Raw genomic sequence first — 21391 nt, 5'->3', positions numbered from 1 at the left:
ATATTAAGTCAAACATTACATTTCAATTGTCTCCATTGTCCACTATTTATACCTGTACTTCATGTCTAAATGTATACTAGCTATTGGACAATATTTGAATCCTTAACCTTTCTCATTTCATTCCTCACTATCTCCAGGATGTCTTTCCTCCTTCTCCAAATCCCCTGCTTCCTGACTACTCTACTTTAAGGGAAATGAGGCAAGCCCCCAAGACTTCTTTTTATTTTTGTTGTGGTAACGTATATAAATATACAACACAAACTTTCCTGTTTTAACTTCTATCATGTGCACAATTAAGTGATATTAATTGCATTCACACCATCTATTACCACAACATCATCATCATCTATTACCAAAACTTTTCATCACCCCAAACAGAAAGTCTTTACCCAGCAAGCAATAAGTCCTATACCCCCATCTAACCTCTAATCTACTCTGTCTCTATGTATTTGCTTATTCTAGGTATTTCATATAAGTGAAATCGTACAATGTTTGTCCTTTTGTGTCTGGCTTATTTCACTCAAAGTGATGTCTTCAAAGTTCATCTTTATAGCAGCATATATCAGAGCTTCATTCCTTTTTAATGGCTAAATGACATTCCATTGCACGTATATACCACATTTTGTTTATCCGTTCATCCGCTGATGGACCTTTTGGCTACTGTGAATAATGCTGCTATGAACGTTGGTGTGCAAATATCTATTTGAGTCCCTGTTTTCCATTCTCTTGGTAATATAGCTAGATGTAGGATTGCCATGTTGTTCCGGTTTGCTAATGCTGCTGTTATGCAAAATACCAGAAATGGATTGGCTTTTGTAAAGGGGGTTTATTTGGTTACAAATTTACAGTCTGAAGGCCATGAAAATATCCAAATTAAGGTATCAACACGCGTACATCTTCACCGAAGGAAGGCCAATGGCATCCGGAAAATCTCTGTTAGCTGGGAAGACACATGGCTGGCATCTGCTTCATCTTCCCAACTAACAGAGGTTCTAGCTCCTGTTCAGCTCCTGTGCATTCTTCAAAATGTTGCTCTTGGAGCGTTTTGTCCCCTCTTAGTTTCTCCAGAACAAGCACTGGGCTAGCATCTCCAAAGTATCAGCAAAAGCCTGCTTTCAGCAGCCGTCTCCAAAATGCCTCTCTCAGGTGCTCTCCAAACTGTCACTGTCAGCTCTCTGAGCTCCTTCTGTCAGTGAACTCTTTTATATGAACCCGGTGATTTAATTAAGATCCACCCTGAATGGGTGGAGTAACACCTCCATGGAAATAATCTAATCAGAGGTCTTGCCCATAGTTGATTGGGTCACATGTCCATGGAAACACTCAATCAGTAGGTTCCAACCTAATCAACACTAATACATCTGCCCCCACAAGATTGCACTAAAGAACATGGCGTTTGGGGGAACATAATACATCCAAACAGGCACGTGTCATATGGTAATTCTATGTTAACTTTCTGAGGAACCACCAAACTTTTCCATAATAGGTGCATCATTTTACATTCCCAACCAAGAATGTACAAGAGTTTCTATTTCTCCACATCCTCACCAACACTTGTTATTTTCCATTTTTTAAATAATAGCCATCCTAGTGGGTGTGGAGTGGTATCTCATGGTTTCAATTTGCATTTCTCTAATGGCTATTGATGTTGAGCACCTTTTCATGTATTTATTGGCCATTCATATACCTTCTTTGGAGAAATTTCTATTCAAGTCCTTTGCCCATTTTTAAATTGGGTTGTCTGTTGTTGACTTGTAGAAGATCTTTATATATTCTGGATATTAAACCCTTATCAGATATATGATTTCCAAATATTTTCTTCCATTCAGTTGGTTGTCTTTTCCTTTTCTTGATAATGTCCTTTGATACATAAAAGTTTAATTTTGAGGAAGTCCATTTTATCTATTTCTTTTGTTGCTCATGGTTTTGGTGTCATATTTAGGAATCTCTTGTCCAATATAAGGTTCTGAAGATTTTCCCCTATGTTTTCATCCAAGAATTTTATGTTTGTTGCTCATATATCTAGGTCATTGTTGCATTCTGATTTTATTTTTGTGTATGGTGTGAGATACAGGTTCAGTTCCATTCTTTTGCATGTGGATTTCCAGTTTCCCCAGTACCATTTGTTGAAGAGACTATTCTTTCCCTGTCAAGTGGACTTAGCACCCTTGTTGAGAATTCCAAGGTTCTGAGTATGCAAGACCCTCTGTTAGATCATGGGCTTTATACTGACCACAATAAACCCCATCTTGTCCTGAATCAAGTATGCTGAACACTCTCTCTATGTACATAAACATATTTATGATTTATTCACAGAAACACAGCTTGTTTAAACTATAAATGTTCAGTTACTTTCAAGCAGATTTGTAAGAGAAAGTTGATTTGAGGGGATCAGTTTACTATACAATCTACTGAACAGGAGGGCTTCCAGAAGATGTTGATTAGGAGAGACAGGGCAAAAAACACCTCTATGAAAAATACTAGATAAAAGCCAGAAAGTGACCCAGAACATCAGTTCCAGCAATGCATCAGCTGGACAAGGTCTGCTAAATCCACAGGGACCATGCACTTGGTGAAACTGGGAGTCTGCATTGTGAAGCAAGTGAGTAAGCCTGCTGAATATCCGGCAGCCACACTGCAGTGTGGGGAAACCAGGGGTTGGTGTTTGGAATCAGACTAGTTTTTTTTAAAAACCCAAAAGGAGCTATGAATATGGCAGTGAGAACCACACAGTGACACGCAGCAGAAACAGCGTCCCCACAACCTGTGGGTAAGCCTCAATATCTGGCATGGAGGGTAGCCTTTCGCACACCCACTGCTAATTGACTCAGGGCGAGGAAGGCAGAGGTTAGCCAAAAGGGGAAAAAAAACCATGCCCCTTACAGCCATCTTCCCAGCGGGCTGGGAATGCTTCTGCCTGGCGCTGGCACCGGGGCCACAGCCCAGAGCCACACCAGACAACCCAGTGCAACGGGAAGTGTTTCCAGCAACACTCACACACCACAATATTGGGCATGGACAGCCTTTTGCATACCCACAGCTAAGTGTCCTGGAGCTAAGAAGGCGGAGCTGTGCAAAAAGGGGGAAATTAGCACTCCCCATTCAGCCATCCTTTCAGCAAGCTGGGAACACCCCTACATGGCCCTGCGGCACCGAATTTCCCTTGAGAGACGGCGCACACTTGTGACGTAGCACAACCTTCCCTCAGCAGAGGCCCTAGAAGGGCACAGCTGGGAAGAGGGACCCACTTGGAAATCCCAGGTACCATATGCCAATAGCAAGGACTGGTGGGTCAGCAGCAGAGACAACCTGTGGCGAGACTGAACTGAAGGTTTAGACTCTTGCAATCACCTTAAATCTCCAGAAACACCTGGGAGGTTTGATTATTAAAGCTGCCCTTCCTCCCTAACCACTTAGACACATGCCCCACATTCAGGGTGGGCACACCAACTACACACACAAACTTGGTGCACCAATTGGATCCCCACAAGAATCAGACCCCACACACCACAAAGACAAAGTTGGGGAGAACTGACTTGAGGGGAATAGGTGGCTCGCGGACACCACATGCTGGTTGGAAAAAATGTACACCACCAAGCTGTAGATCTGACAAACTAGAGATAAGTCTTTGAATTAGCCTACATATCCTAAAAGACCTCTTTCAAGTTAAGCACATGCCAAGAGGCCAAAAACAACAGAAAATTTTAAAGCAAATGAAAAAACCAGATGCTATGGATAACCCAAACCCAAACACCCAAATCAGAAGATCAGAGGAGATGCAGTACTTGGAGCAATTAATCAAAGAACTAAAGACAAAAAAGGAAAGCATGGCACAGGATATAAAGGACATAAAGAAGACCCTAGAAGAGCATAAAGAAATTGCAAGAGTAAATTAAAAAATAGATGATCTTATGGAAAGAATCTACTGAATAGGACATTGGAAAATATTTGTTAGGAAAAATGAAAATGAAATAAATAAAATGAAGTGCATACAGTATTATTTCATTGAGAAAGCAGTTGCTACACTAGCATTTTCTCATGAAAATGCTTTCTCATGTTTGCACCCCTAGAGCATAAGAGTTGTCAGTCAGTTGAAATTCAGGAATGCTCCAATTCAGTATTTTCATATAATCACCGTGTTGTCTACATCAGGTATCAGGCCTTGTATCAAGCTGTGTAACAATTGATGTGGCACTTTTTAAGCAAAACAAATAAATTGGAAGAGTGCTTAGTGATTAGCAGTAAAATAATGCTGCACCCAATTCACAGATGTCTTCAAGTGAGAGAGTTTGTGACAAAAGCAGTAAAACTGAATCAGGTTACAGAAAAAACAAAAGGAGTTAACTGGACTCAGGAATGGCTTTTGCCTAGAGCCCAGATCTTTTCTTTTTCAAACCAAGCTTAGCTTCTTGTGGTATCTGTAACAGACCAGAAACTTTGCTAAGAATCTTGAACTGCTAGGTATTTCAAAGACCCCACCAAGATCCCAAGGCTAGTCATTGCAGTACAAATTTGTATGCATCGTGCAGAATAAGCAATAGAAGCCTGGATATGTGGCTGGACTACAGCCACTTGTTATCCATCAGATGGCATATTGAGATCTGGGCCTGCAACAGAAGCCTCATTATATAACTTAAGATATCTATATGAATTTGCCATCTTGGCTTTTGGTACATGAAGCTATTTCTTCCTGATACCTTGATTTAGATGCCATTGAGAATAAGACAAAAACAACCAAAAATGCTTGGGATTGAAAAATATGTGATGGAAAAGTAATGAGACATTTTTAAATATGTTTCTTATATAAATTATTTTCATTATTTCACAGTCGCACTGCACAGTCATTTACAGAAGCTATTATATAAGTAGAAAGAAAATAACATGAAAGGAAAAATTCTGTAACAAGGCCCCAACACTAACATTCATGACATAACCTGTACCTTTATTTTGACCTGATAAATGTAAACTTTAAACAGTGTTCCCATATGTCATGGCCCAAGAGACCTTTTGTAGCCTAAGGACTAAAGAAAGCACTGGACACATTCTGAGACATGGGCTTTTATTATAGGGTTTACCTACAGGGTGGGGAAGTCGAGTCACATTGCCCTGAAATCAGGAGCTTCTCTGAATGGATTCAGGAGCTGCTCTGAATGGCGGCGGGTTCAGAGCTCAACGTGAAGATACTCCGCACTTTGGGGGGTGGGAGGGTGCAGGGCTGAATAAGCTGGTTATAAGGGCTCGACATTCCAATATGTATGAGAGCACAAGGCAGGGAGCAGGGTCGTGCAACATAGGGAGGGGTTGATTGTAATCAACAGGGAGGAGGGGAGGATTATAGAGATAACAGTATCTCAGGGAGTCTCAGGGATGAGGTAGTTTCGGGTATAGATTACAGTTAGCACCTGATGTTACAAGGAGAATAGGTCAAACCTGACTGTCCTAGGTCAAGCAAACTGCTGTGTGCAGTCTTCAAGACACTTGGAGGACAGGGGCTCCCACACCATAGTTCTGTGGGTTATGATTGTTAGCTCTATAAACCCAATCTTTTAAGTTCTTTCTTTAGCTGTTCTCTCATAAGCCCACAAGCATCCAAACTTCTGTTACACTTTTACTTCTCACTGCTTGTGTGCTGTTTTTAGAGGTCTGAGTTCTACCTGGTCTTGCTTTTTTCTACTTTATTTTCCAATTCTATGTAATATTGCTCCATTCTGTGGACTTCTTAACCTCAATTTCCTTCTAGTTTAGACAGCTCCTACAGCTTGTTTTTTTTTTAAACTCTGTCAGTTCTCAAGATGATAGGAAAATTATATCCCCATGGTCTTTTTAACTTGTGTGTTTTTCCCCATCAGTGCACTGTCAACCAAGAAATAACAAACTAAGCTGCAAGGTAACAAAGGCATTTATTTGGGATCTTAGGATTGCCATTCAGAGAGCACAGATTCAGGTAGTAACTCAAATTGTGTTCCATCTTGGCATCTCCAGACAAGGATTTTTAAAGAAAAATATTAGACAAGTTGTTTGTGGTTGGTGGATATTTGGGGTACTCCAGTTGTCCTTCAGGTTAGATAGTTAACTGAGTTCTTTATTTAATGGTTTGCTTTGTGGTGTCTGATGTCCTTGGAGTTTTGAGGGACATTGTTGCTTGAGGCTTTACATACTTTGGTAGTTTGTGATATCTGGCTGATATTTTCCTGAGAGTAGTCTCCAGAATGACCTCCTAGCTCCATTTTAAATCTTAGCCATGGTAACTGTATTTTTTTTTCCTTTTTAGAGTATTATGGTTATTTTTGGCTTTTGATTTCTAAACAGTATCTTGTACAGAAACAGGCAGTATATTTTGTTGATTGATTACTTAAATAAACATATGGCCTGGATTGAAAGTTCAATCTGAGATGGTTGGAGATCACTTTGCACTTATGAAGCTGAATGCCCAAAACTGCTCCATAAATACAGTAGCCTGTGAGCCCCTTAAAATAAGAGTCAGGAATTGAAAGTGACTAGAAGTTCTTCCTATAGCATTTGAAAACTACAAAATTCATATATCTTTGCTTCATAGTTTTATGCTAATTATCAAGGGTTTTTCACTGATAAAGAATTCAGGTTGATTTTATTTAGGTTATATTTTATTTGTCCAGCAAAATTAGGAAAATTTCACGTTTTATGGCATACATGGAGCTGACATTCCACCTGAATGCTAACTCCATGAGGATAGGGACTTTGGTTCACTGTCACATTCCCAGGAATTAGAATAGTACCTGACGCAAAGAAGGACCCCAATGAATATTTGATGATTAATTTTTTAACTGTACTTCTTTCTATTCTGTTGTTTTTTTGTTTGTTCAACTAAATCTTAGAGAAATCTGCTACCCGTATCCAGTTGAACACCCCTACCATACCCACATCTCTCGCGGTGCCATGTTCCCGACATTTACCTCACCAAAGGAGTTATACACTGGAATTAAAGCTCGCAGCCAACGGCCATTCCCTCCAACTGTGCCAACAAAGGCTTATGATACAACAGTCTCGAAGACAAGAGGTAAAATGTGATCTGTAATCAGAACAATGTTAATTCTTAATTTTATTGGCGTTTATTCAAGAATAAAATTAAAGCAAGCAAGCATCACAGAAGTCTCAAAAAAGAAACATGTGACCCATTTGCAGATTAGGGAAGTGCTTCTCAACCCTGGCCGTTCTTTAGAATCAGCTGAGGACCCACAGCAGACCAATTAAATCAGATTATCTATGCACGTTCTTGATCTTTCTACTTTATATATAGCCTCTCATGGCAGAATTGGAAACTAAAACTTCATAGAGTTGGTTGTTTTCATTCTACTTACATTTTCTTTATTTATCTCCCTGCCCTTCCCTCTTATGGCTTAGCTTTTAAAAATTCCATCCTAGCTTGGGTGATCAGCACTAAGACAATGTTTGATTCAGATCATTTGAGTCTGGGTGTAGCCATGGTGGTTAAGTTGCAAGATCCTGTTGAAATGAGACTCAAAATAAAGGAAGCAATTGGTTCCTCTTGACACCCTGGAGAGTCCTCTCTAACATGCAAACTTTGGGGTCTCCTGAGTTGTGTTTAGTAATCCTAAATAACAGTCATCAAGTCTCTTCCACACTAGACACCTCAGTGTTTGTTCAGTAGACCTACACCTTTGTGAAAACAAAGAAACCTTTGAAGAAAGACTGAAGATACTAGAGAGAGAGAGTAACTGAAGGTGACAGAAAAGATACATGGTAGGCAGAGATAATTGTTCCCTGAATGAATTTAGGCTATGAAGTAGGTAAAACCCGAGAATTGTCCTATCATGCAGTTCCTCTGTGAGTATTTGCACCAAATGTAAGGACAGAATACTACCGTCACAAATATTAACCTCAGTACCTTATTTGGAGTAATGTTTTAAGAGATAGTATAGTGGAGTGTTTAAGGGCAGAAACTCTAGAGGCAGACAACATGGGTAGAGTTCTGGCTCTGCCACTTACTTACTCTTGATCATGGGAAAGTTTCTTAACCTCTCTGCATCTGTTTCCCAAATCTGTAAAATGGGAATAATAGTACATGCATAGTAGATTACCGAGTCAAGTGTTAGCAGTTTTTATGTTTATTACCTTGCCATCATATAATGATTCCAGGATGTGTGTACCGTGTTGACTTCTATTTAGTCTATTTTTGTCAGTCCAGTTAGCATTGATAAAAGGTACTGAAAGCTCTATCATATATATTGACTATTTGGCATTGAGTGCCATGCCTAGGTATAATGGGAAGAGGAGGGTGTAAAAGAACTACAAGATATGATCCCTAAAAATTGAAAATTTTATAATTGTGTTAGATAAACTGTCAATGTAGATTTCTTTTTTCAATCCCTGAATTAGATAATTGCTGAAATTTTATGAAGTGCATATGGTTAGCAATAAATCACAGAAATGTGTGTTGGATTTATAAAACACTTTTCAGCTCAGTTATAGATAAGGGACTAAAGAAATAAGTTGCTGTTTTTAATTTTCTGCTCTTCCAAGCAAACGCTCTCTGCCCAGTCATTCTTAGGAGATTTTTAAAGGATAAGTATTTTTAAATAACCCTTATAAAATATCTTTTGAGGAACTGGTACTGCATTTCTACTCTTTCACTTATTTTAATTCTTCTTTGTTAGAAATAATTAGTATATAGCTTAAGCATCCAGGCTCTAGAACCAAACTGCTTGACTTTGAATTTCACTTAGTAGCTGTGCAACTTTGGGCAAATTGCTTATCCTCCCTGTGCCTTAATTCCCTCATTTGTTATAGTGGGAATAGGAGAACTTTCCTCAGAGTTAGGTTATGAAAAATGCGTGCAATGATATATATAAAACACTGTGTACAGTGGCTGGCACAAACTAAGTGTTCCATAAATGTCAGCCATTAGTCAATAATACGTATGGGAATGGATGTGCAAAGTTTCCTTTAACTTGGAACATCTCATGGGACCAGAGGAAACCATCCTATGTTTGGTAAAGTTTGTCTAAAAGAACCAATACACAGCTAAGAAGCTATATTCTTTAAAATGTCCTGTTTTCACTCCAGTTTGGAAAATTCTTGATATTTAGGCTGGGAAAAGCCAAAATAGGTATTTATAGAAATGTATTTGCTGCACATTCGGAGACGAGGACAAGGATCCAGGAAGATTTATTATTTGCATAATAATCATTCTCGTTAACAAGAAAGATGAAGTAATAGCGCATACTAGGACTGCTGAGAGCAGTGGAGTCAGAGACCCATTCTCATTCTGCATCTTAAAAGTTAATCAGCCAACCTCGGAGGCGGGGCAAGATGGCGGACTGGTGAGCTGTATGTTTTAGTTACTCCTCCAGGAAAGTAGGTAGAAAACCAGGAACTGCGTGGACTGGACACCACAGAGCAATCTGTCTTTGGGCATACTTCATACAACACTCATGAAAACGTGGAACTGCTGAGATCAGCGAAACCTGTAAGTTTTTGCGGCCAGGGGACCCGCGCCCCTCCCTGCCAGGCTCAGTCCCGTGGGAGGAGGGGCTGTCAGCTCCGGGAAGGAGAAGGGAGAACTGCAGTGGCATCCCTTATCGGAAACTCATTCTACTGATCCAAACTCCAACCATAGATAGACTGAGACCAGACACCAGAGAATCTGAGAGCAGCCAGCCCAGCAGAGAGGAGACAGGCATAGAAAAAAAACAACACGAAAAACTCCAAAATAAAAGCGGAGGATTATTGGAGTTCTGGTGAACATAGAAAGGGGAAGGGCAGAGCTCAGGCCCTGAGGCGCATATGCAAATCCTGAAGAAAAGCTGATCTCTCTGCCCTGTGGACCTTTCCTTAATGGCCCTGGTTGCTTCGTCTCTTAGCATTTCAATAACCCATTAGATCTCTGAGGAGGGCCCTTTTTTTTGTTTTGTTTTTTTTAATCCTTTTTTCTTTTTCTAAAACAATTACTCTAAGAAGCCCAATACAGAAAGCTTCAAAGACTAGCGATTTGGGCAGGTCAAGTCAAGAGCAGAACTAAGACAGCTCTGAGACAAAAGACAATAATCCAGTGGCTGAGAAAATTCACTAAACACCACAACTTCCCAAGAAAAGGGGGGTGTCCGCTCACAGCCATCATCCTGGTGGACAGGAAACACTCCTGCCCATCGCCAGCCCCATAGCCCAGAGCTGCCCCAGACGACCCAGTGTGACAGAAGTGCTTCAAATAACAGGCACACACCACAAAACTGGGCGTGGACATTAGCCTTCCCTGCAACCTCAGCTGATTGTCCCAGAGTTGGGAAGGTGGAGCAGTGTGAATTAACAAAGCCCCATTCAGCCATCATTTCAGCAGACTGGGAGCCTCCCTACACAGCCCAGCAGCCCAGAACTGCCCTGGGGGGACGGCACTCACCTGTGACATAGCACAGTCATCCCTCAACAGAGGACCCGGGTGCACACCCTGGAAGAGGGGCCCACTTGCAAGTCTCAGGAGCCATACGCCAATACCAAGGACTTGTGGGTCAGTGGCAGAGACAAACTGTGGCAGGACTGAACTGAAGGATTAGACTATTGCAGCAGCTTTAAAACTCTAGGATCACCAGGGAGATTTGATTGTTAGGGCCACCCCCCCTCCCTGACTGCCCAGTAACACGCCCCATATACAGGGCGGGCAACACCAACTACACACGCAAGCTTGGTACACCAATTGGACCCCACAAGACTCACTCCCCCACTCACCAAAAAGGCTAAGCAGGGGAGAACTGGCTTGTGGAGAACAGGTGGCTCGTGGACGCCACCTGCTGGTTAGTTAGACAAAGTGTACTCCACGAAGCTGTAGATCTGATAAATTAGAGATAAGGACTTCAATTGGTCTACAAATCCTAAAAGAACCCTATCAAGTTCAGCAAATGCCACGAGGCCAAAAACAACAGAAAATTATAAAGCATATGAAAAAACCAGACGATATGGATAACCCAAGCCCAATCACCCAAATCAAAATATCAGAAGAGACACAGCACCTAGAGCAGCTACTCAAAGAACTAAAGATGAACAATGAGACCATAGTACGGGAGACAAAGGAAATCAAGAAGACCCTAGAAGAGCATAAAGAAGACATTGCAAGACTAAATAAAAAAAATGGATGATCTTATGGAAATTAAAGAAACTGTTGACCAAATTAAAAAGATTCTGGACACTCATAGTACAAGACTAGAGGAAGTTGAACAACGAATCAGTGACCTGGAAGATGACAGAATGGAAAATGAAAGCATAAAAGAAAGAACGGGGAAAAAAATTGAAAAAATCGAAATGGACCTCAGGGATATGATAGATAATATGAAACGTCCAAATATAAGACTCATTGGTTTCCCAGAAGGGGAAGAAAAGGGTAAAGGTCTAGGAAGAGTATTCAAAGAAATTGTTGGGGAAAACTTCCCAAATCTTCTAAACAACATAAATACACAAATCATAAATGCTCAGCGAACCCCAAATAGAATAAATCCAAATAAACCCACTCCGAGACATATACTGATCACACTGTCAAACACAGAAGAGAAGGAGCAAGTTCTGAAAGCAGCAAGAGAAAAGCAATTGACCACATACAAAGGAAACAGCCTAAGACTAAGTAGTGACTACTCAGCAGCCACCATGGAGGCGAGAAGGCAGTGGCATGATATATTTAAAATTCTGAGTGAGAAAAATTTCCAGCCAAGAATACTTTATCCAGCAAAGCTCTCCTTCAAATTTGAGGGAGAGCTTAAATTTTTCACAGACAAACAAATGCTGAGAGAATTTGCTAACAAGAGACCTGCCCTACTGGAGATACTCAAGGGAGCCCTACAGACAGAGAAACAAAGAAAGGACAGAGAGACTTGGAGAAAGGTTCAGTACTAAAGAGATTCGGTATGGGTGCAATAAAGGATATTAATAGACAGAGGGGAAAAATATAACAGACATAAACCAAAGGATAAGATGGCTGATTCAAGAAATGCCTTCACGGTTATAACGTTGAATGTAAATGGATTAAACTCCCCAATTAAAAGATATAGATTCGCAGAATGGATCAAAAAAAATGAACCATCAATATGTTGCATACAAGAGACTCAGACACAGGGACACAAAGAAACTGAAAGTGAAAGGATGGAAAAAAATATTTCATGCAAGCTACAGCCAAAAGAAAGCAGGTGTAGCAATATTAATCTCAGATAAAATAGACTTCAATGCAGAGATGTTTTGAGAGACAAAGAAGGCCACTACATACTAATAAAAGGGGCAATTCAGCAAGAAGAAATAACAATCGTAAATGTCTATGTACCCAATCAAGGTGCCACAAAATACATGAGAGAAACACTGGAAAAACTAAAGGAAGCAATTGATGTTTCCACAATAATTGTGGGAGACTTCAACACATCACTCTCTCCTATAGATAGATCAACCAGACAGAAGACCAATAAGGAAATTGAAAACCTAAACAATCTGATAAATGAATTAGATTTAACAGACATATACAGGACATTACATCCCAAATCACCAGGATACACATACTTTTCTAGTGCTCATGGAACTTTCTCCAGAATAGATCATATGCTGGGACATAAAACAAGCCTCAATAAATTTAAAAAGATTGAAATTATTCAAAGCACATTCTCTGACCACAATGGAATACAATTAGAAGTCAGTAACCACCAGAGACTTAGAAAATTCACAAATACCTGGAGGTTAAACAACACACTCCTAAACAATCAGTGGGTTAAAGAAGAAATAGCAAGAGAAATTGCTAAATATATAGAGACGAATGAAAATGAGAACACAACATACCAAAACCTATGGGATGCAGCAAAAGCAGTGCTAAGGGGGAAATTTATAGCACTAAATGCATATAATAAAAAGGAAGAAAGAGCCAAAATCAAAGAACTAATGGATCAACTGAAGAAGCTAGAAAATGAACAGCAAACCAATCCTAAACCAAGTACAAGAAAAGAAATAACAAGGATTAAAGCAGAAATAAATGACATAGAGAACAAAAAAACAATAGAGAGGATAAATATCACCAAAAGTTGGTTCTTTGAGAAGATCAACAAGATTGACAAGCCCCTAGCTAGACTGACAAAATCAAAAAGAGAGAAGACCCATATAAACAAAATAATGAATGAAAAAGGTGACATAACTGCAGATCCTGAAGAAATTAAAAAAATTATAAGAGGATATTATGAACAACTGTATGGCAACAAACTGGATAATGTAGAGGAAATGGACAAGTTCCTGGAAACATATGAACAACCTAGACTGACCAGAGAAGAAATAGAAGACCTCAACCAACCCATCACAAGCAAAGAGATCCAATCAGTCATCAAAAATCTTCCCACAAATAAATGCCCAGGGCCAGATGGCTTCACAGGGGAATTCTACCAAACTTTCCAGAAAGAACTGACACCAATCTTACTCAGACTCTTTCAAAACATTGAAGAAAATGGAACACTACCTAACTCATTCTATGAAGCTAACATCAATCTAATACCAAAACCAGGCAAAGATGCTACAAAAAAGGAAAACTACCGGCCAATCTCCCTAATGAATATAGATGCAAAAATCCTCAACAAAATACTTGCAAATCGAATCCAAAGACACATTAAAAAAATCATACACCATGACCAAGTGGGGTTTATTCCAGGCATGCAAGGATGGTTCAACATAAGAAAATCAATCAATGTATTACAACACATTAACAAGTCAAAAGGGAAAAATCAATTGATCATCTCAATAGATGCTGAAAAAGCATTTGACAAAATCCAACATCCGTTTTTTATAAAAACACTTCAAAAGGTAGGAATTGAAGGAAACTTCCTCAACATGATAAAGAGCATATATGAAAAACCCACAGCCAGCATAGTACTCAATGGTGAGAGACTGAAAGCCTTCCCTCTAAGATCAGGAACAAGACAAGGATGCCCGCTGTCACCACTGTTATTCAACATTGTGCTGGAAGTGCTAGTCAGGGCAATCCGGCAAGAAAAAGAAATAAAAGGCATCCAAATTCGAAAAGAAGAAGTAAAACTGTCATTGTTTGCAGATGATATGATCTTATATCTAGAAAACCCTGAGAAATCAACGATATAGCTACTAGAGCTAATAAATTTAGCAAAGTAGCGGGATACAAGGTTAATGCACATAAGTCAGTAATGTTTCTATATGCTAGAAATGAACAAATTGAAGAGACACTCAAGAAAAAGATACCATTTTCAATAGCAACTAAAAAAATCAAGTACCTAGGAATCAACTTAACCAAAGATGTAAAAGACCTATACAAAGAAAACTACATAACTCTACTAAAAGAAATAGAAGGGGACCTTAAAAGATGGAAAAATATTCCATGTTCATGGATAGGAAGACTAAATGTCATTAAGATGTCAATTCTACCCAAACTCATCTACAGATTCAATGCAATCCCAATCAAAATTCCAACAACCTACTTTGCAGACTTGGAAAAGCTAGTTATCAAATTTATTTGGAAAGGGAAGATGCCTCGAATTGCTAAAGACACTCTAAAAAAGAAAAACCAAGTGGGAGGACTTACACTCCCTGACTTTGAAGCTTATTATAAAGCCACAGTTGCCAAAACAGCATGGTAATGGCACAAAGATAGACATATAGATCAATGGAATCGAATTGAGAATTCAGAGATAGACCCTCAGATCTATGGCCGACTGATCTTTGATAAGGCCCCCAAAGTCACTGAACTGAGTCATAATGGTCTTTTCAACAAATGGGGCTGGGAGAGTTGGATATCCTTATCCAAAAGAATGAAAGAGGACCCCTACCTCACCCCCTACACAAAAATTAACTCAAAATGGACCAAAGAGCTCAATATAAAAGAAAGTACCATAAAACTCTTAGAAGATAATGTAGGAAAACATCTTCAAGACCTTGTATTAGGCGGCCACTTCCTAGACTTTACACCCAAAGCACAAGCAACAAAAGAGAAAATAGATAAATGGGAACTCCTCAAGCTTAGAAGTTTCTGCACCTCAAAGGAATTTCTCAAAAAGGTAAAGAGGCAGCCAACTCAATGGGAAAAAATTTTTGGAAACCATGTATCTGACAAAAGACTGATATCTTGCATATATAAAGAAATCCTACAACTCAATGACAATAGTACAGACACCCCAATTATAAAATGGGCAAAAGATATGAAAAGACAGTTCTCTGAAGAGGAAATACAAATGGCCAAGAAACACATGAACAAATGTTCAGCTTCACTAGCTATTAGAGAGATGCAAATTAAGACCACAATGAGATACCATCTAACACCGGTTAGAATGGCTGCCATTAAACAAACAGGAAACTACAAATGCTGGAGGGGATGTGGAGAAATTGGAACTCTTATTCATTGTTGGTGGGACTGTATAATGGTTCAGCCACTCTGGAAGTCAGTCTGGCAGTTCCTTAGAAAACTAGATATAGAGTTACCATTCGATCCAGCGATTGCACTTCTCGGTATATACCCGGAAGATCGGAAAGCAGTGACACGAACAGATATCTGCACGCCAATGTTCATAGCAGCATTATTCACAATTGCCAAGAGATGGAAATAACCCAAATGTCCTTCAACAGATGAGTGGATAAATAAAATGTGGTATATACACACGATGGAATACTACGCGGCAGTAAGAAGGAACGATCTCGTGAAACATATGACAACATGGATGAACCTTGAAGACATAATGCTGAGCGAAATAAGCCAGGCACAAAAAGAGAAATATTATATGCTACCACTAATGTGAACTTTGAAAAATGTAAAACAAATGGTTTATAATGTAGAATGTAGGGGAACTAGCAATAGAGAGCAATTAAGGAAGGGGGAACAATAATCCAAGAAGAACAGATAGGCTGTTTAACGTTCTGAGGATGCCCAGGAATGACTATGGTCTGTTAATTTCTGATGGATATAGTAGGAGCAAGTTCACAGAAATGTTGCTATATTAGGTAACTTTCTTGGGGTAAAGTAGGAACATGTTGGAAGTTAAGCAGTTATCTTAGGTTAGTTGTCTTTTTCTTACTCCCTTGTTATGGTCTCTTTGAAATGTTCTTTTATTGTATGTTTGTTTTCTTTTTAACTTTTTTTTCATACAGTTGATTTAAAAAAGAAGGGAAAGTTAAAAAAAAAAAAAGAAAAAAGAAAAACAAGGGAAAAAAAAAAAGAGGTAGTGCTCCCTTGAGGAGCCTGTGGAGAATGCAGGGGTATTCGCCTACCCCACCTCCATGGTTGCTAACATGACCACAGACATAGGGGACTGGTGGTTTGATGGGTTGAGCCCTCTACCACAGGTTTTACCCTTGGGAAGACGGTTGCTGCAAAGGAGAGGCTAGGCCTCCCTATGGTTGTGCCTAAGAGCCTCCTCCCGAATGCCTCTTTGTTGCTCAGATGTGGCCCTGTCTCTCTAGCTAAGCCAACTTGAAAGGTGAAATCACTGCCCTCCCCGCTACGTGGGATCAGACACCCAGGGGAGTGAATCTCCCTGGCAACGTGGAATACGACTCCCGGGGAGGAATGTAGACCTGGCATCGTGGGACGGAGAACATCTTCTTGACCAAAAGGGGGATGTGAAAGGAAATGAAATAAGCTTCAGTGGCAGAGAGATTCCAAAAGGAGCCGAGAGGTCACTCTGGTGGGCACTCTTATGCACACTTTAGACAACCCTTTTTAGGTTCTAAAGAATTGGGGTAGCTGGTGGTGGATACCTGAAACTATCAAACTACAACCCAGAACCCATGAATCTCGAAGACAGTTGTATAAAAATGTAGCTTATGAGGGGTGACAATGGGATTGGGAAAGCCATAAGGACCACACTCCACTTTGTCTAGTTTATGGATGGATGAGTAGAAAAATAGGGGAAGGAAACAAACAGACAAAGGTACCCAGTGTTCTTTTTTACTTCAATTGCTCTTTTTCACTCTAATTATTATTCTTGTTATTTTTGTGTGTGTGCTAATCAAGGTGCCAGGGATTGATTTGGGTGATGAATGTACCACTATGTAATGGTACTGTAAACAATCGAAAGTACGATTTGTTTTGTATGACTGCGTGGTATGCGAATATATCTCAATAAAATGAAGATTAAAAAAAATATATATATACATGGATAAACAAAATGTGGAGTAGCCATTCAATACGATGTTATTCTGCCCTAAAAAGGAACAAATGAAGTTTTGATACATGCCATCTCATGGATTAACTTTGAAGATATCATGTTGAGCAAAGGAAGCCAGATAGAAAAAGACAAATATTGTATTTCACTATATGAAATAACTACAATATGCAAATTCACAAAGACAGAAAGTAGACTGCCTGTTACTAGGGGGACGAGGAATGGTGATTCAGTGCTTACTGGGTGCAGAGTTTCTGTTTGGGGTAATGGAAAAGTTTCGGAAATTGATGGTAGTTATGGTAGCACAATATTGTGAATGTAATTAATACAAAGCCAAGTAACTGGTAAATAAATGTGGCATATCTGTACAATGGGATACTATTCAGCTATAAAAAGAAGTGAAGTTCTGATACATGCCGCAACATGGATGGACCTCGAAAACATTATGCTGAGTGAAAGAAGCCAGACCACAAAGGATAAATATTGTATGATTCCATTTACTGCTTAATGGGTAAAGAGTTTTTCTTTGGGATAATGGCAAAGTTTTGGTAGTGGAAAGTGGTAATGGTAGCACAATATTGTAAAAATAATTATTGTCACTTAAAAATGGTTAAAATGGCAACTTTTATATTATATGTACATTATCACCATAAAAATAAAGAAAAGTAAGCATTGAAAAAAAAAAAAAAGTTAATCACTATTCATTACCCCTTACAGCAACTGTTTAAAAAGCTAAAAAAGAGTTCAGACTTCAATTAGAGATATGAGTGAAGCTGATCTGGTTAGGATAAGGCAAATCAGACTAAAGGGTAAAGGACAATATTGACTGTGTTTTAAAACTTCAATTTCTGTGTGATACCAAAGGAAGAAATGTTTATTTGGTGCAAAGTCCATATTTTCTATAGCACACCATCTAATTTAACTTGTATGGTCAGTTTATTCGAACACCATAATTACATGGATACTTGAATAGGGAGTGAGATCTTGTTGGTTTGCAGAGGTTAGTGTGATGCCCCGATACATCCCAGAGGTATTTGGGCAGAGAATAAAATAGTATTTGCAGAGCCCCCTTGAAGGACTGGGGGAAAATGTGGAAATGTTAAACTTCCCCACCTGGGGAATTCCTATACAAGCATTGGGGACTACCCTCAATCTTGGGGCGTGCCCTTATGAAACTTACTCCTGCAAAGGAGAAGCTAAGCCTACTTATAATTTTGCCTAAGAGTCACCCCCAGAGAACCTCTTTTGTTGCTCAGATGTGGCCTCTCTCTCTCAGCCAACTCTGCAGGTAAATTCACTGCCTTGCCCTCTACATGGAACATGACTCCCAGAGGTGTAAATCTCCCTGGCAACATGGGACATGACTCCTGGAGATGAGCCTGAACCCAGCATTGTAGGATTGAGAAAGCCTTTTTGGACCAAAAAGGGGAAGAGAAATGAAACAAATTAAAGCTTCAGTGGCTGAGAGATTTTGAATAGAGTCGAGAGGTCAATCTGGAGGTTATTTGTTTGCATTATATAGATACCTCTTTTTAGTTTTTAGTGTCTTAGAATAGTTAGAAGGAAATACCTGAAACTGTTCAATGGTAATCCACTAGCCTTGATTCTTGAAGATGATTATGTAACTATATAGCTTTTACAGTGTGACTGTGTAATCTTGAAAACCTTGTGACTGACACTCTGTTTATCTAGTGTATGGACAGATGAGTAAGGAAATAAAGACATACATACATACATATATACATACATACATACATCAAAGGGGGATAAGGGGAATGGAATGTTTTGGGTGTTCTTTTTATTTTTATTTTTATTCTTTTTTTTGGAGTAATGGAGATGTTCAAAAGTTGATTGTGGTAATGAATGCATAACTTTATGGTGATATCGTGAACCATTGATTGTACATTTTGGATGATTGTATGGTATGTGAATGTATCTCAATGAAATTGCATTAAAAAAGTTAATCACTATTTAACTATAAAGTGTATTCCTCTCTATAATATCTTGTTCTTATTTATTGCACCCATAAATCCCATTAGATTGAAGTCTTTTCTTATTTATTCAATATAACAGTGTCTTTCCTGAAATTTTCAGGTAATCCTTATAGATACGAACTGGTTGATTTTCCCTCGGATTCAAAGAAGAAAGCCTTGAATTGGCCTGGTCAGGGTGTATATTATGATGTAAGTATCTTTTTAAATGTGTATTTAAAACAAAGTAAAAAAAAAGTTTTTTTATCCACTAAGTCTATAAACATACAAAAGATGGATTGTTTTTAATTTCTATCCGGATGAAAAATTTGAGAATTTTTATGTCATGCTTTTTTTTTAATTTTCTTAACCAATTTCATACTTTTGACAGTTATATAACATTTTCGCAATTACAAAAAAGATAGGTTCCCCTGAGAAAGATAGTGGAGTACTGTGTTTTCCCCGTGTGTTCCCCCAACCCTATTATGATTCATAATATGTTAAGTAACTCCAAATATGCGTAGAGTAAGTGGGAGATTTTCATAAAGATTTATACAAGCTATTATTGTCCTTTTGTCCCAACTACTCTTAGTACATTTGTGTTGAGTCAAAAATAACAGAAAATAAAACAGTAGCTTCCATTTATTAAGAAATTGCTGCATGCTAACTACTTTAGACACGGTATGTCATTTAACCCTTAAAATAACCTCCTAGGTTTATTATCACCATTCCCATTTTATAGATGAGGAAACTGAGGCTCAGAGAGTTGATGACTACCCCATGAATTTGAATTCAGGTGATGAGACTCCAGTGTCTGCTGTTAAATGAGCCAAGAAGAAAATAACTCCAGCTGGATGGAAAGATAACATTTTAAAACATGAAGGAAAATATCTATACATTTGAAAATAATAATAGCTAACATTTATTGACCAGCTACTTTGTGAGAGGCAGTGCCAAATTTTTCCCCATATTATCTCCTTGCATTCCAACAACCTGGGAGCTGAGCCAGAAATAATTATGGAAGGTTGGAAACATTTGAATTTTACAGGGAAAGACCATAGTAGCAGGACAGTATATAATCACTGCAAAGTCACACAGCCATCTATGAAATAAGCACATTCCTGCTTCTCTTAAAAAAAAAAAAAAAAAAAAAAAGTTACACATGAAGAATCTAGAGAATCATCTGCTTCACTGGTTCTCTTTCATTCTTTCAAGTAAAATCTATATCTAAGCAACCCAGAATTATGAGGTTATTCTAGAGACTTTCGATCATTACATGTTCTAGCCAGTCACCAGCCCTATAGTTCACTTTCTTCTTTCAGTTTCCCTCACTTATACCTACTCATTAAAATGCTGTTTTTTTCTTGTCACCCCCCCCCCCCACCTTCTCAACAATCTTGAATAATTTCCCTTTGCCTAACAGTAAATCCAAATGCTTTAACTGAGCTAGGAAGCTCCTTTACAACCTGGCCTTACCTCCTCTTCTGCAGCCTTGCTCCACTCACTGGTCCTTGAACACATATCCACCCTTTTTGAACTCTTTCCAACTAGGGTTCATGCCATTTCCCATTCCTGGAACACCTTCCCCCTCAGGACCTCTCTGCCTATCTAGAACTTACTTATGTTCTAAGGCTCTGCTCAACTCTCATTGTTTCCTTTGTATAGTAGAAAGAGAACCAAGTCAGGAGACCTCAATTCTAGTTGGTTCCATTTGCTTTTTTTTCTTTTTTCTTTTTAAGTAACATTAGTCATAGTGCTTCACTTCTCTGAGTTTCAAAAGTATAATTTATCTGTATAATTTCAGGAAAATCTGTCTTACAAAATTCACAGGATATGAGGATCAGCTGAGATTTGAACACTAGAAAGTGCTAATATATAAGGCGTTATTAATACTCCAGCAGAAGTGGTTTCTCCCTCTTCTTTCTACAACACTTTTTGACTGTAGTCAATAGCTTTTCATATGTATTTAAAATTACAACTAAAATTACAAGCTCCTTAAGAACAGATTATTTTATATTTTATAATGTATGTATCCCCCACAGTGTTTTATACATAAATATTTTGACTGATTTATTCAGTTCTTCTCCTCTATACTGATCAATCCCACTTTCTTAACCTGTTTTAACTGGTCTTAATTTTCAACCTTTCAGTCATTCTTCTAACTCATCCCTAACCCTACTCTAGTTTATACTTCCCTGAACAAGGACACTCTTTCAAAAAAAAAAAAAAAAAAAGAACAACTATACTGAATTTGATTATCTCAGGCTCATCTTTTTGTTTGTTTTTCACTTTTAG

General features: G+C 38.7%; 1 protein-coding gene across 2 annotated transcripts in view; it reads left to right on the top strand.

Annotated features, from left to right (window-relative positions):
- Positions 1 to 21391, top strand: part of C5H7orf31 (chromosome 5 C7orf31 homolog) — a 99235-nt gene that overhangs the window by 56461 nt on the left and 21383 nt on the right. For both annotated transcript variants that reach the window (XM_037837527.1, XM_037837526.1), the window contains 2 exons: positions 6855 to 7036; positions 19221 to 19309. In XM_037837527.1, coding sequence (XP_037693455.1) covers positions 6855 to 7036; positions 19221 to 19309 — 271 coding nt within the window. The remainder of the gene's footprint in view (positions 1 to 6854; positions 7037 to 19220; positions 19310 to 21391) is intronic.

Source organism: Choloepus didactylus, chromosome 5 (assembly GCF_015220235.1).
Source record: "Choloepus didactylus isolate mChoDid1 chromosome 5, mChoDid1.pri, whole genome shotgun sequence".
Lineage (NCBI taxonomy): Eukaryota > Metazoa > Chordata > Mammalia > Pilosa > Megalonychidae > Choloepus > Choloepus didactylus.
Note: the sequence above shows the minus strand (reverse complement) of the source record. Positions and strands in the feature narration are given on the sequence as shown.